General features: G+C 38.8%; 1 protein-coding gene across 3 annotated transcripts in view; it reads left to right on the forward strand.

Moving 5' to 3' along the window:
• Positions 1-17,568, forward strand: part of BEST1 (bestrophin 1) — a 43,424-nt gene that overhangs the window by 2,329 nt on the left and 23,527 nt on the right. The window contains exons 2-4 of one of the 3 annotated variants that reach the window (XM_060770518.2): positions 7,136-7,295; positions 8,466-8,560; positions 11,250-11,483. In XM_060770518.2, the coding sequence (XP_060626501.2) occupies positions 7,144-7,295; positions 8,466-8,560; positions 11,250-11,483 (481 nt within the window). In that variant the 5' untranslated portion in view covers positions 7,136-7,143. Of the gene's footprint in view, positions 1-7,135; positions 7,296-8,465; positions 8,561-11,249; positions 11,484-13,667; positions 13,785-17,568 lie in introns of those variants that run through there. The other 2 variants (XM_060770528.2, XM_067462555.1) reach the window with 2 other exon arrangements.

Raw genomic sequence — 17,568 nt, forward strand, 5'->3', positions numbered from 1 at the left:
GATACAACCTGCTTGGATTCTCTCATCAACTGTGGCAAGAACACTTGCTTCTGTTCAATTCAGGCATGATCTACACTGCCATATAATCCAGTTTCTGAAATCAGATTTATCTGCTTTGAATTGGATTATATGAATCCACATTTCAAAGCAGATAATCTGGATTCAGAAACCGGATTGTATGACAGTGTAGATGTGGCCTCAGCCATCCTAATGGTCTGTGCAGCATCATCATAAAAGAAGAGTGATTTGATCTCACCTGAGGTCTCAGTATTCCTGTTGCAATTGAAGCTTTTCTTCTGTTTCTCTTTGCCTGTCTACCTTTCTATCTACGAAGGCTCCATCTTTAAAATCATTCTGCATCGAAGCTAGAGAATGCCCCTTAGAACTAACTAAATTCCATAGATGATGTATTCTAGCTTTACCCTCCTTCTACAATATTGACCTCAAAACAGTGAGCAGGAAAACTGCTACATTGGAAGGGCACTCGAGGACATGTTAGATTTTATATACACTGTGGAAGAATTCATGAGGATCATTTACACAGTCAAGAGACTGGAATTGTCCATGTTTGGTAAAGATGTGCATTCTACATTTCTGATGCTTGAGGGAGACAAAATCTACCTGTGGATATAGTCGAGGCAAGGAAAGAGGATTCCATAATAAGGCACCTACACAGTGAAAAAATATTGTTTACGTGTTCAGTGTATCTTATTCCCAAGAAGCTTGCAATCCTCTTCCTTTTTAAGTAGGAAGAGGATTGCAAGAAGGCAAAAATAATAATTATCCATACCTTGCAACTACTTGGAAGCAGGCAAAATTAATAACCACCTGCCTGCCACTGTTGAACTCTCCCACCTTAAAAATGGTTCTGAGATCCTCGCAAGGAGCTTAAAAGAAGTGATCTCAGTTCAGGAAATAGCTTTCGGGATTTTGGCTGAGACAACAGTCTTTGGAATCCTTTGTACTAACTGTTTTTAATGTATTCTAATTGTATTTTATGTTATGTTATTATATTGTGTTATTATATTGTGTCGACATAGCTGCCTATTGGAAGCCGTCCTGGGTCCCTCTTTGGAGATTGAGAAGGACAGGATATAAATGTTCTAAATAAATATATAAATATATAAATAGTATTTCCACTGAGTGTCTTTCAGTGGGCAGAAGGAATAGCTTGAGTTTTTGAAAATGTGAACATGCTAATTTGGAAGTCCAAAATGCAATACAAATGGAGAAAGTAGACTTCTCAGAAAACAATGCTTCCAACTGGAGCGTGTACAGTTTGTTTAGTAAATCTGATTTGTATTTTGATATTTCTAAAGCTATTTTCCAGTCTTTTACTTTTAATCTAAGTTCTGGGGGAAAATAGATCACACTCACAGAATTTACTTACCAGCAAAACTACTATTAGCTTTGGGATTTGGGCGAACATTTTTTTTTTTCTGGGAGAAACAAATGTGACCCAAATACTGAAATCAGGCTCTTGTCTTTTCATAAGCAGGGCAGTCTTTGTGTAGCTTTATACCAACTATCAAATCTAACATAACCCTGAAACTGGACCTATTTCCCTAGAATAACTAAAAAGAAATTACCATTTGCAACCTGTGAATTTTTAAACAACAGCAGGTCCTTAGTATTTGCTGTAGTTTGTTTCTAGTACCCCCGTAGATACCAAAATCTGTGGATGCTCATTATTTACAATTATAATATGATGATGATGATAACTAATGAATTTATTATCCGCCTCTCCCTGTGGCTTGACACAGGATACAACATTATTAAAACAGGTGCTAAAACACTATTTAAAGACATACAACAAGATACATAGAGTTAAAATACGGGTTAAAATGAACTAATAAAATGCAGATTAAAATTCACAACTTAAAATTGCCCAAGAAAGGCTGCCAGAAGAGATGAGTCTTCACCTGTGTCTTAAATTCCAACAGTTGATCTAGCTGTCAAATCTCTTCATGGCATAATAAAGTAATGTCCTTTATATTAAAAAGCAAAATCAAGGTTTACTTTTTTTGGAATTTTCTTTTTTTTGGGGGGGGGGGAGGAGATGTTTTCAATCTATGAATGCAGACTCTGTGAATACGGAGGGCTGGCGATATGTTTGTTTTAAATGTTGTAAGACACTTTAAGTCCTCAGGTAGGATAAAGTTTTATTCTTAATAAAACGTATATTGTTGTTGTTGTGATAGTTATATTCTTCATCTTGTCTGTCTAGAGCCACACTTTCCAAACTGTGCGTCAGCTGCAGTATGTAGGTGTGTCACACAAACATGACAAGAAACCTGAGTCTTATGAAATAATCAATAAATCATATATATTTTAAAAAATATATATAAACAAAAGGTTTTCATATGTTGTGCTCCACTTCCATTTCATTATTGCCACCTATGTATATGTCTGAATCTCTTATAAGGTGTTGATTCAACCTCTGATTTGCTAGTAAAACTGAATTACAGTGCCACAAAACGATGCATGTCTAAAAAGTGTGTCACCAACATCAAATGCTGGGAAAGTCTTGGGTACCATACTATAGTGTAAAGTGATAACCTGTCTAACGTATGTGCTCAATGTTGCCCAATTGCTTGCATGTCCATAGAAATGATCAAAATATTAAGTCCCTTTCCAGAGTTCTACAAGCTCCTCTGCTGCGAGTTCTTCATCTTTGTTTCCTTCTACTTTGATCAGTTCAATCTCCAGATTAAATGTGATTGTACTTTTCTCAAGGGATAAAATAGAGAAGACAAGTGACCCTGTAAAACCAAATGCTATTATCTCAATGAAGCCCCCAATGGTGCAATGGGTTAAAGCCTTGTGCTGGCAGGACTAGTGACCGACAGGTCAGCAGTTCGAATCCGAGGATAGCGGGTTGAGCTCCCTCTGTCAGGTCCAGCTCCCCATGCAGGAACAGGGATGGTAAAACATCAAAAACATCCGGGTGTCCCCTGGGCAACATCCTTGCAGATGGCCAATTCTCTCACACCAGAAGCAATTTGCAATTTCTCAAGTTACTCCTGACATGAAAAACAACCTTCAAATTATGCACATCTGCATTTTGTCCTTTCCAAATTGCTGTCTCACCTTAACAACATACTTTGCATGCAGAAGATCCAAGGTTCATTCAATGGCATATCCTGGCAAGACTATGTAAAGCCTCTCTTGAGACCCTGGAGAGCAGATGCTAATCAGTGTCAACAGCACTGGTCTAGGCATACTGAGTATAAGGCTGCTTCCTCTTTTTTTTGTTGCTATACTCTTTTTACTCCTGTATCTCACTCTTCAAAATTGTGTAAGATCTGTATCTGTAGACTTTCTGCATCTATTCCCACTACAGAGATACACATTCCTATCCACACAGAAATGCCTGCCTAAATTTGATGTGCTTCTTTAGATCAGAGCTCTTTGGACCATAGCTGATCCAGATGTTTTTGGACTTGTTGTTGTTCATTCGTTCAATCATTTCCGACTCTTCGTGACCTCATGGACCAGCCCATGCCAGAGCTCCCTGTCGGCCGTCACCACCCCAGCTCCTTCAAGGTCAGTCCAGTCACTTCAAGGATGCCATCCATCCATCTTGCCCTTGGCCGGCCCCTCTTCCTTTTACCTTCCACTTTCCCCAGCAGAATTGTCTTCTCTAGGCTTTGCTGTCTCCTCATGATGTGGCCAAAGTACTTCAACTTTGTCTCTAATATCCTTCCCTCCAATGAGCAGTCGGGCTTTATTTCCTGGAGGATGGACTGGTTGGATCTTCTCGCAGTCCACGGCACTCTCAGAACTTTCCTCCAACACCACAGTTCAAAAGCATCTATCTTCCTTCGCTCAGCCTTCCCTAAGGTCCAGCTCTCACATCCATAGGTTACTACAGGGAATACCATGGCTTTGACTAGGCGGATCTTTGTTGCCAGTGTGATGTCTCTACTCTTTACTATTTTATCGAGATTGGACATTGCTCTCCTCCCAAGAAGTAAGTGTCTTCTGATTTCCTGGCCACAGTCTGCATCTGCAGTAATCTTTGCACCTAGAAATACAAAGTCTGTCACAGCCTCCACATTTTCTCCCTCTATTTTCCAGTTGTCAATAATTCTTGTTGTTTTTGGACTATAGTCCATATAATCCCTTACCTTTGGTCTGGTTGATTGAGGTTTTGTAGAAATTGTTTAAAATATCACCAGTTCCCCAGCCTTGCCTTATCCTTAACATTGGGTTCCATTCAGAAGAAAGGTAGGATATAAATGAAATATAAATATCTGTATATATTAATGGTAACGTGTATCTAAATCTGGCTACCAATACACACACAACCGATTTCCTGTTGTCATAGATAAATCAGTACCAGGATGCATACTTTCTCAAGAATGGCTTTGCAATAAAATATGTCTATGATTTTCCTTCTATAACACTGGCCAACATACATTTTGGTGTCTCAAATGTTAGACCTGGATTTGGGTGTATTTGACCTGATGATTCCAAAAACCGCACCATTTCCCCCCTATCAGCTCTAATTTTTGAGCTACAGAATATATGCCATATACCAGTCTTCATCTGCTCGCCCTCAGAAAATCATGATAACCATATTTAAGAAATAGAGGTAATGAGATCTATCCAATGCAATTTTCTGAATTGGCATCCCAAATAACACCAAGAACAGACCTACAAATTAAAACACCAAGAATTTTTTTTTCTTGGGCTGTGTCATCCTTCATGGGACCTGAGGCTGCTCTAAAACACTGGGGAAATAAAAGGAATGGTTGCCACTGCATCCTGTTGCTCTTAGGTTGCATCAGCGATGTGGATGTTTCTGGACTGCAGCTTCCATTGTCCCTCAACTCACCACTGGCTATCCTGGCTAGGGCTAATGGAAGTTCCAATCCAACATCTGGAAGGCCGCATTTCATATCGTCTGGATTGGTTAATTAGCATAACATGTATGTCATTAGTATGATTAACATTACCACCCATCTAGGGGAGAAGAGAGGGAGGATTGTTCATGTGCATATTTTAGTTTTTTCAATTTTTGAAAAGACAATCCTGTTGACTAGAATTGGAAATCACTGGAAGAATCCAAATTAGTATCTCATTGGAGCATTACAATATGGCAACCACTGACTAGACTGGCATTTTCTTGCTACCAACACAATCAGGTGCCCAAGAACTATTTGGCAGGGTGGTGATAGCAAGAAGATGGACACTTCTTTCATATGCTTAGTTTGAGTCAAAACCATTCTTCATTAGTCGATTGTCTGCCACACAACATCTTTATGGTATGTTTTTTGGCATAGCGCAATGGAATAATCTTCCAGCCGCTTTCCGAGAGCATGTGGGTAGATATATAAGAATATAAACACTGATGCTTTGGGAAGGCTATTCATCACGTTGAGCAATTCCAGGCAATGATGTGGCTGAGCCAGAAAATTCACCTCACAGTGGGGTATTATGAAACCTACAAGTTATGAAACATTGTGCCATAGACAGTTTATACAGTCACTTTTTCCCTTTGGCAGGAGTCAATTGTGCATTTATCTGGATGTGTGGATGATAGGAAATAAGATGAAAGGATATTCTCCGGGTTCTTCATGTGTTCTCCAGCCTAGGTGGGAAAGGGACCTATAGCCTTCTAGATATATTGCATGCTGTGCCCTCACAATTGGCCACAATTGGCAACATCTGGAGGGTCACAGATGTTCCTACAATCTTCTCCCAGTTCCCTGTCATCCAAGCACAGGAGTCCATAGCAATGTTACAGAGCTTTGTGGGACATGCTCTTCCAAGGATCAAGACATTTTAATGTTCCCTTCCATGTGTAAACTATTGTCTGGGCAGCAGTCCAGCCCAGAGTTACAGTTCTGATTAATAAACTACTTTTGTTATGCTTTTCTAATTCCCATGGCACAATTTCCAACTCCATTAGATTCCCCCCTTGTTTCCTTCACTCTCTTTTCTAATGTTACCTCTCCATTATAATGCTATTTTCTGTTTCCCCCACCCACTATTATTCTTAAACTCCTTCCCTGCCTGTAAACAAAGCTCTTGGAAGTCTGTTTGTGGTTGCAGTTGCTGTTTTTAAGTCTAATCGCAAGCTCCATCCACAACAGCTGCTCCAGGTTTCCAAAGTAGTGTAGAGACACCACATTGGTAAGCAGCGTGGTTTATGATACAATTGCTCTAAAATGCCTTATAAGTCCATCTGAAATGTGATGTCCTGGTTTTCTGGAAAGAGCTGTGTTGGCATATGAAAATCAGACAGCCTTGAAGTTCCTTCAGACACTGAAAGGTATAAGAAAAACAACATTTTCTAGTAAGATATTGTAAGCAAACTAGTAATACATCATCATGTATAGTAATGGAAAACTTGCTGTTCAGATGCCATAATATACACAGATTCCCTCTCCCTTTCAAGAGCTATATTCCCTTGTCAACCATCTATCAAGGCTCTCCAGTCGTCTTTCCACTTGTCTCCCTAGTTTGTGAACTTCTAGGAAAGCTATATCCTCCCAAAGGAATATCTTTACAAAGTCAGGACTGATCCCTCCAAAAGGATTTAAGAACAAGGCAAAATACTGCAAAAAAAACATGTTCCTCGTGTTAATCTCTGTGTAGAGAAGAATCAGGTTTCAAATGGGTCAGCATATCTCACCAGTCAATGATATCTAGAGGTCAGATTCTTGCATCCTTATGCTATATGACATACAGGTTAGCCGTATTCCCCTGCCCACCAGAGCTTATTTTCATACTGAGCTTATTTTCTACTGCTTCAGAGATTCAGGCCCCTTCTACACTGGATTATATTCATCTCCATTGCCATATAATATGGGATAAGGAGATAATCTGAGATCATGTCCTGGAATATAAGGACAGTGTAGTAGGAGCCTAAGACCCAGAGCCATGGATGCAAACTTCAAGAAAAAGATATTCCATCTAAACATTAGGAACAGCTTTCTGATCGTATGAACTGATCAACAGTGAAATATGCTACCTTGGACCATGGTGGGGTCTCCTTCATTGAATGTATACAGAGACTGAACGGCCAATTGTCAGGAGTGCTTTGATTGTGCATGACCTTTGAGGTCTCTTACTTCTATGATTCCTTCATCCTCAACAATACTTCTCTGGTATTTGTTTCTTGTAGACCTTGTGATGACAGTGACATACACATACCGTGTGGCTGATGCACGCCTGGGCACTTTCTCCCAGCTCCTGCTCCAATGGAAAGGAAGCATCTACAAGCTCCTCTACTGCGAATTCTTCATCTTCGTAGCTTTTTACTTTGGCATCAGCCTTGTTTACAGGTGAGCCTCAGTATTCTGGCTAATTCTAAGAGATTCTGTGGCACCACTACAAAGGTGACATAACCTTACCATCCAACAGTCCTTATTTATCAAGGTCAGACTGTTCTTGTGCTATACCGCTTTTTCAGCAGCTTTTAAAATGCACCAGTTTCTCTCTCATTAACCTACTTTGTCTGCAAACAGAGTTGAAAGTACAAAATTAGTTTTTACTTACTATGGGGAGATGAGCAAGTGGAATCTTACCCTTCACTGTAGACTTATGCAAAAACAAACTGCTGCACCCCATCTTAACTTTGTGCAGTTTTCCTTCTTACTAACTTTTGCATCTTAACCACACTTCGTTGCTGATTTGCAACATTTGTCCTGGTGGTCTGTGAAATGATTGTGTATAGTACACACAACAAACACCACATTTTAGGTGCGGCAAATATGACAAGTTTATTTTGAGCAACTGCAAAACGATAGAAGACAGAGAGATAGAAAAAATAGATAACTATAGTATTATTAATTGCCTTTTTTATTCTGTATATATAATATTCATTGCTGTTTTGTGTTTTAACTGTACTCTTCATTCAATATTACTATGAGGTAGTTTGGGTCCTATTTCTGGGAGAGAGGTGAGAAAGAAATCCCATTAAAATGTGGTATGACTCCTGTATCCATGGGGAATACATTCCAAGATACCATCTCCATGGATACCTGAAACTGTGGATAATAGCAAACCTATACTTTTATTACACTTAAGTCAGAAGCATACCATAAACTCACAAATGGAAGACCTAAGAAGACTCACAACACTTCCAAGGGGGAATGTTTTTGAAGTGTGTGGAAATGAAACTGTGAATATAGAATCCATTGTTAAGGGGGTAGTACTGTAATAAATAAACATCTCCTCTACCTGCAGCACTCAGAAAAGTTACCTTTTGGATCAGCGCTTCCAGAATCTTCTGGCCAGTATTAATGCTGGCATAGGAATTCTGGGAACTTCAGTTCAAAATGTAACTTTTGCTGCCTTGTGAAGAAAAGCAGAGCTTACATGTCCAACAAGTGAAAATGAATAAGAAATCAAGGTGGGGTGCGTATATCCACCCTCAGGTTTATTACTGGCCATCACAAGAAAACCTTTTGCTGTTTTGAAACTGGGCATAGCCTCCTATGTTTCCATTCCAGGTTGATTCTGAATGAGGGTCAAAGGATGATGTTTGAGAAACTGGCTCTCTACTGCAATAGTTATGCTGAACTGATACCTGTATCCTTTGTGCTTGGTAAGAAATGCAAATATGGAAAGAATAATGTGAAGCTTTGCCTTTGTTTTGTTTTCCTTATTTGTCATATTCATAACAACAGCCAGAAATAAAGCATTTGGGACTTGAAGAAGGAAAACCAAAGTGGTGCTCTTCTTCTCCTATGCTTTGACTTAAATTTACTAATTAACTACCAGATTGTAGCCCTTTAATGAAGTCAGTAGACATGGCTACCTTGAAGCCCTTCTACACTGACACAATAATGTAGTTCAAAGCCCACTCAAGACTATGGTAGCCAAATGCCAATGCATGCTGCAATGCACATTAAAGGTGATACTGCACTTTTTAAAAAGTCAAATGGAAGTCCAAGTTCAGCCACAATATGCATTGCAGCTGTTCCCTGTGTATCCCAGATCCAGGGCAAGATTAGCTCCACAAAATGCAAGGCATATTGTAGACACAGTAAAAAAAACAAAAAACATCCCAAACAGGATCTGCCGATAAAGATCCATGGACATGGCTTGGCAGCAGGGGGCTAATTGGCTTCCTGGGAGAGGTAATTGGCTTCTGCTGCTATGTAACTTTTCATTTTTTCCCCAACCATATACCTCTGGTGCAATGATGCACATTTGGGGGGGGGGGGCAGGGGGATGGATCTGCAAAGCATTTTGAGTTCTGGTTCTTTCCTGATCATAAGCCAGTTTTAGAGCTGTCAATCTAAATCACCCCACAGCAAAATTGGTTCCTTTTGAACCAGTTTCAAGCTGGATTGTAGTGTCAGTACAGAAGTGGCATTAGAAAGTATGCTGTGATGGATTTATTTTCTGTTCACCTTCTCTTTTAGGTTTCTTTCACATTAATTAAATGTCGTACTCTCCCACAATATCAGTTTAACAGGAACAATATTGATTAATTTTCTATCATCTCATCCTACTTTTCTAACTACTTTTGGAATGGTCTGGTTTCTTTTTCCTTCTCTCACTATTCACCTTTGTTCTCAGCTTATTTCCATTGCTCTGAACTGAGTTCAAAATGCAAAAGTACCCGATCCTACTGGGAAAGGCACAGTTTTGATTCCTCCTCTCTTTTTCCTCCCACTGAGTTAATTGAATGAAAACTCACTTTTTGCTTCTGAAGTTTGCACCAACTGAAGTAAATGAAGAACAAAGGGGGGGAAATGGGAAGAACAGGGTAAACTCTGATGATTTACTAGCAGCTAAGAATGTGGGTGGATTAATTGGGACCATCCATGATAAATTGGGAGAGTTTTGGAGTTTAGTATTTCCTCTATTAAGTCTTTTAAAGTGGCTTGAAGGAAGATGTCTTCTCATAGAAGCATATTGGTTTGTCCTACAGACATCTCTTTTGCTTTTACTTTTGGCAGTTTTGTCTTGGTATTTCCACAGTAGTCTCCTGTCTGAGAAGATGACAAGGGACAACAGTGCCCTTTCTAACCAATTCTCATTAAATGAGAGAAAAACAGGGATCTATCTCACAATAAGAGGTTCTCAGCAGGCTTTACAAATGAAGATCTCACAAACCTTAGGGCCCTTCTACACATGCATTATAACCCAGGTTAAACTGGGTTTAAAGGGGAGGGATGGCTAAATGATTTAGCCAAAATTCAGGAGGAATCAGTTCAAAGGCTGGAAAACACATGTTTAAAAGTTGCCCTTTAAACCTGGTTCTTTCTGAGAAACATGCACTTCCTTTTGGATTTTTGGTTTGTCTGGAAAGGCCCTTAGACACTACTTCCCAGGTGGCTAGTCATCAAGAGTTTCCAAAGAAGTTCTGCTTTCTTCTTTTGTGATGGAGCTGGTTGTACCATTAATTCAGGGAAAGGGAGACAGCAGATTTTTGAATATCTTTGAAGGACAGTAACACATTATTTGTTTCCTTTGTTGTTATTGTATTTTTACTGGCTGTAATGGAGGGGATAGTTGTAGGACTTTCAACCTCATGTACCAGAATGGTATTTTGTCTTGGATGGGCAGCAGAGAGGAGGCATCATTTGGACTGACCCAGAAAAATGTAGAAATGTATAGACAGCATTGTGATAAGCCTTTCTGTTTGTTTATTTTTTTTTAAAAAAAAAAAAAACAACCAACAAACAAACAAAAATCAGACTTCTGGTGTTGCTGCTTTTGTTGGGGGTTGGGCAGATTTGTGTATTTTTAATTCCAATGAAAATCAGTGACTTCCATGTCAAGCATATTGTAAATCTACTTCAGGGTTTCTTCTAGACTTTAAAGGAGCCATCCACATTGCTGAATTCTATCCCTAAAGTGGCTTGAGCACCTTTGATGTTTCATTTAAACTCTGGAATAAAACCCAGAGTAGATTTGCGATGCCTACTAGCATGGAAACATTTGACCACCTTTGCCACTCTCTTTGCTTCTACAATTCAATGCCAAATTCTATCCACATACATAGGCACAGTTTGGGCTGAATACATTGTTGGTCCAAACTAATAGAAAATGATGGAATTTTTAGCTAACGCTCCTGATTTTTTGATTGCCATTGATTTAAATGAGTCTGTTCAGATTTAGGTTAACACTGGATTTAGTCTTTCATCAACCTCAAATTAGATTACATTGGTAGAGAACCAGCTTCAGAAACAAAACAAGAAAAAAAGATTGGATGTATAGTAGAGGCTAATAAGTAACAGACAATGTTTTTGTTATGACTGACTGTCCCATGTCCATTCTAGGCTTTTATGTTACCTTAGTGGTGTCCCGTTGGTGGGGGCAGTACGAGAGCATCCCATGGCCCGATCGCATTATGAACCTGGTGTCCAGCAGTGTGGATGGGAAGGACGAGTATGGGCGTCTCCTGCGGCGCACACTGATGCGCTACATCAATCTGCTGAGTGTGCTCATCCTGCGCTCCGTCAGCACTGCTGTCTTCAAGCGGTTTCCCAGCATAGACCATATTGTAACAGCAGGTACAAGATCCTGTGTCTTCCTAGCATACAACAGAGCAGCCCACCAGCAGGGTACAGGTGAGGAGTGCCCTGCTGGTAGGCTGCACTGTTGAGACTTACTGATGCCTTAGTCCCCACCCCCCCCCCCCCACCCCTCATGCATGGGAGTTGGGGGTTACATTCTTCAGGCCTACACTGGAAATATTTCTTTGGCAGATGATTTCTTAAAACAATTTCAGGGACTACATCAACCTCTTGTAATGTATTTGCTCACTTTATAAACCTTTCTGAAAGAACTAACAGGCTTTTCTTGGTGTGAGAACCTTTGTAAACAGGATAAGTAACAAAAGTAGTAAATAACGGCGTGTGTATATCCATGATGAAACCCTGTTGAACACATTTCATACGGTTTTCTTAGGAAATGAATATTTTTGCCAATCCCTTACTCTGAAATATAGCAGGTATTGCCTTGTATGAACAAGATGGATCTGCCTGGATTCCAAGATCAGGTGGGATCTGGTGCCCAATCTTTACGACTCACACAGCCCTTTTAAAAATAAGTTTCTATAGCTGAGCCCTTTAGGCCTACCCTGTGTCTTACAAGTTAATGGTGTTTAGGAGTAGCGTTATGGGGTGAGGGAGAGTGAACAGATAGTAAGGAAATGTAAAATAGATATCTAAACAATTGTGTAATGTCTGTGCAATGAAATTGTATTTTAAAAACTTTGAAATCTATGATATTATTTCAATTTATTTATTTTTATTTTTCATTCCTGGAGCAGCCGCAGAGGCCCTGGGAAGTGAACCACTCCTTTAGGGTATCTAACACCACTGAATTAAGTGGGAATTACCCCTGAGTAAACATGCAAAAAATTGCAGTGGTCTGGTAGGGACAAAAGGAAGAAGACCCCTCCTATTATAAAAGTTCATGGTATAAAAAGAACAGATCAAAGACTAGCTGGAAAATATAAAATATCTATGTACCAAAGGAACAAGGAAAGGAGTTAACAGCACCAGCATAGTTTAAACAGCAGCCCTGATCGCCTGGAAAGATGATGCCAGACCACTCTGCCACCTGGTGGAGAAACTACTCACAATTCTAAATGCAGATCATGCAAAACCGAGGTAGAGTTTCATAACCCCCACCCCTTTGAAACATATGCGTCCTCCTGATGTGTTTGGGGGAGCAATCTGCATATGTAAATCCCCTTTCCTCTCTGCAGTATAAATATTTCCACAGCTGGTAGCTTTGCTGGGGTAATCCAAACACTTACCAATATATGTTACCCAATGAGTGTTTCCACACTGGACTCACTGCTTGGTAACTCAGTGCAATTTGTGAACCTCACACCCTTTAGCTCTATTTGTTTTACTTGCTGTTGTTACATTTTCATTTATTAAGTGAAGGTGTGGGAAACTGAGGGCCTCCAAATGTTATTGAATTGCAGCTTCTAGACTATGCTGGCTCTCGATGTTCGGAGCTGCAGTCCAGGAATATGTGGAGGGTGACACAATTCCTACCCCATACAAATGGAAGGAACTGCCAAAAGCATAGATCCAATGCATTTTATAAGTTGGCTCACCGCTGTGCTAATGCAAGTCATGGAACTTCTTTGCAGTTTCATTTCTTCCATGGTGCTTTCCGGCTGTATTGGACTGTAGATTCACCATCTTCAGACAAACAGTGGCATATGCTGTTTGAGAATGCTGAGGTTTCCAGTTCCCAGCCACCCCAAGAGAATGCCACATTGAAAAAAGCTAGTCTAGGGGATACAACAATAACAACAACAACAACAATGAGATCCACCATAAATATGATAGTTCCATGTGCAAATGTTAACATTTTAGGTGCTTGAACTTTCTGCCACAATATTGAAATCTGCACATCTTAGCTGGAGGAATGCCAGGTATCACCATTGCTTTTCTGCTGAGATTTGTCCTGTTACCAGGAACATTACTGACAGAAAAAGAGTTCCTGTCTTTGTTTTCCTGCTGGCTCTCAGGAGGCAAGCAAGGAAGGCAAACAAGTGTCCTGCTATCCAGACATGCAGTAGGGAAATGATAGTTGCAACAGTAGTAACACTTAGGGTCCTGAGCTAACACTGCAATTATGGCTCTGTAATCCCACTTTAACTTCTCTTCCTGCATCTTAGTGAGTCCTGGAATTAATAGTTTGGTGAGGCTTTCTGAGAATTCTGACCTCATTTTGACATCCAGTGATGGATGGGCATGCTGCACATCCCACAACGTCACTGTACTTCCGGCGGAGGCCCCACCCACACCTGGAATGGAAGCTAAATCACAATATCACCCTGCCATTCAGTGAGATAATTTTTTTTGTCGCTGGAATGAATGATGTTCTGAGAACTTCTCTTCTTTGGATGTTAATGAGTATTCCTTTGCCTGCTTCAGAATGTGGCAAATCAGACCTGCTCTATCTGTGGATTCCTTTTGCTCTTTCTGCTGTCTGGACTCTTGGACATCTACCCTACAGTTCTTCGTTAATGGCAATATTGTCTCCATCATGTAATAATATTTTGTCAAAGTTTTGTATTTCCCAGCTGTACTTTGGGCTGCTTTCCACACTCAGGAAGCATCTCATTTTTTAAAGTTATTTATTTACTTTTTAAGAATGGGTCTTTAACCTGTAAAGTAGGAGTGAGAAAAGTGGCCCTTGGTTCTTCCAAGTGCAGTGTGTGTAGCAAAATACCAATTTATCTTTAAATAAAATGCCTCAAAATGTTCACAAGGGGGCGAGAGGCACATTTTCACCACGTTTTTCAAGCTTCCTGGGTCAATGTAGGTCTCACAAGGCTGTTTTTGAAACACAAAGTGAGCAGGAAATGACCAAGACATGCTGAAAATGTCCTCCATGCCTTCAAGAAGGTGTCTGGGGGGAAAAGATTTATTTATTTATTTATTTATTTATTTATTTATTTATTGAAGGAGCAGGTGAAGCCCTCCTGAGGGGCTAATGAAGCTCCTAACGCTTCTAGTACGGACAATCTGAGCATATGTTTGCTTTTTTTTTCATGTCAGGAGCAACTTGAGAAACAAGCCACTTCTGGTGTAAGAGAATTGACCATCTGCAAAGATGTTGCCCAGGGGACACCCTGATGTTTTGATGTTTTACCATCCTTGTGGGAGCCTTCTCTCGTGTCCCTGCATGGGGTGCTAGAGCTGACAGAGGGAGCTCATCTGCGCTCTTCTTGGATTCGAAATACTGACCTGTCAGTCTTCAGTCCTGACCCATTGAGCTACCGGAGGCTCCAGATGTTTGCTTAGACCCTGCAAACTTGATACTCATACATGATGCATGTGTATCAACAAAAGCAACAAACAAACAAATTAAAATGTGCCCCCCCCCCACCCCCACCCCATGGTGCTTCTTATCACCATTATGGCTCCTGTCTGGTGGGCATTTCTCTTTTTGCTTGCTGCACTTTTTTTGCTGTTTTCTTTTCTTTTTGGGTGGGTGTATGATTTTTCTTTCTTTTTGTTTTTTTTTTGAACGCTGGAATCTTCTGTGTGGGCGAAAGCTAGGCAATGTGGCGAACAAAAAGCACCAGGTGGCAAAAAAGAGAACTGATGCTATTCTTTGCCACCCAGGCACTACCAAGTTTGTAATCAAATTTGTAGTGGGTATGAAGACAGCCATCTGAAACAAAATTAGGACTTTACCACACCATGATCTAACAGCATGTTTAGGTGTTGCGGTTCCATTCTTGTTGAAACCTGGAACATTTGCAAAGGGCTTAATCAACAAGGGGAAATGGACTTCGATCCATGGAACTTGTATAAGAATGGTGAAAGCAATTGGTTTAATGTTTACAAAGTATAAAGTCAAGTTGGTACTAGACCTATGATATGTTTCAATCATATGAAATATTATTTATAATTGATATGTATATGTTTTTATAGTTTTATAATATTGTGTTTTACTGTTATTGTTCCATTCTTGTTGAAACCTGGAACATTTGCAAATGGCTTGCTCAACAAGGGGAAATGGACTTTGATCCTTTGCAAACAATCTGTTTTTAATGTCTCTCCTCTGAAGACCAGTTCATACAAACCATCTAAAAGGGGCTAACTGAGTTGAAAGTTTTAAAGTCAATGGTATGCAAGTTTAAAATAACATTTATTTCCATGTCTTGCACACATTTTTTGCCAGTGCACACAGTGGAAGTGGATACCACGATCAGAAAATAGAAAGATTTGGAATACTTAATGCAGAAAGCCAAAGATGAAAGTGCAAAGGCAAAGACATGGAAATAATTCAAGATATCCATGCATTGGCTCAGTCATTAATCATAATAGAGAGTGCATTCAAGAAATCTGAAGAAGGCTAGGACTTGGAAGGGAAGCTGTGAATGAACTAGACAAGGTCCTCAGGTGAAAAGATATACTGTATCACTGAATACTAAAATAGGAAGAAACTCGACTCCTTTGAAATGTGGTGCCGGAGAAGAGTTCTGTGGATACTGTGGACTTCTAAAAAGACAAATAAATGGGGCCCCGCAGGGAATGAAATCTGAGCTCTCTCCAGAAGCCAAGATGACTAAATTCAGAATGCCTTACTTCAAGCATATCAAGGGAAGGAATGACTCACTAGGAAAGACAATAATACTTGGTAAGAGGAAGACCACATTCCAGGAATCAAGGAAACCCAAGTCTGCAAGGCCTAAGCAGGGCTACTGATAGTTGGTTGACTTGGAAATCTCTCATTCATAGAGCTGCCATAAGTGGAAATCAACTTGGTGGCAGTTAATGAATTCTCTGTCTCACATACACATAAATGCGCACACATATTTTCCCTCCCCATTTCCACACAAAGCCAAAAGTAGAAGAAAGATTATTATCACGCCTCAAGCAGAGGTAGTAGTTAGGACATCTGGCACTCAAATTGACTGAAGCATATAATTGTTCTATTTTCTTTGTGGAAAGCAGAGAGAGAGAGAGAATCATAAATCTTTTCAGTAGCTCTAGAATTATCTTCTGCAAAAGGCTTAGGCTGCTGTCCTCACCACTGTCCTTTCACTAGAGGTCAAAAACCTTTTTATTCATGTATCCTTTTTTAATGGGAAACAGAGAAGTTTCTTACTGGAATATTTTTTTTTAAATTTTGCAAGGCCTTTTAAATTATTTTATACTGTTTAATAGGAAGATTTTAATTATTTTTAAAATGCTATTGTTAAGCTTTCTAAAATAAATCCTCTTTGGGAGCTACTTTAGGTATCACTCTAAGAGAAAGTCAATGAAAAAATGACATAAATCTCCGAAATTCTTCATTTCTTCTTTTATTAAAGTCTTGATTTCTTCTTTCATCTCCTTTTTCATCTCATTCATCTCTCCCCTTAACAGTTCATTTTGATTTTTAATTTCTGTTTGAATCTTCCAAATTTCTTTCAGGATGTCTTTCACCCCGATCTCTTCTGTGAGTGAGTTTTTTCTGTTGGTTTTTTCTCCTTTTTTCTCCATATTGTGTTAAGGGGGGTGTTGGTATCAATGTTGTAAATATTCTTATTAGCGTTGCAGTTTTTAGTGTTATAAATATTGTTATTTATTTATTTTTTATTTTATTATTTTTTATTATTATTATTATTTTATATATATATATATATATATATATATTTATTATTATTATTATTATTCCTTATTATTTAAGTAGAACTATTTCACTCCCCCCCCTTTTTAAATTTTATTTGTTTATTTTATTTTATTTTTCTTTATATTTTTTTTATTTTTTAATTTATTTTTAATATATTTATTATTATTATTGTTATTATTTTATTTAGTTAATTATTTCTTGTTGTTATTATTATTTTCATTACTACAATTATTATTATTATTATATTAAATAGGACTAATTGTGTTTATGTGTGTGTTATATTTTGATAATGTTCTTATTATTATTGTTGTTATTATCTATTAATGTTCCTAATTCTTTTATTTTATTTTATTTTATTTTATTTTTATTTATTTTATTTTTTTTTTCCTTTTTTTGTTTTTTTTTTTTGTTGTTTGTTTTATTTGTTTTAATTAATTTAAGTGTTGTTATTTAATTTTATTTATATCTTTACAACGTTTCCTGTCTTCTCCCCTGTCT

This window comes from Anolis sagrei, chromosome 1 (assembly GCF_037176765.1).
Source record: "Anolis sagrei isolate rAnoSag1 chromosome 1, rAnoSag1.mat, whole genome shotgun sequence".
Classification (NCBI taxonomy): Eukaryota; Metazoa; Chordata; class Lepidosauria; order Squamata; family Dactyloidae; genus Anolis; species Anolis sagrei.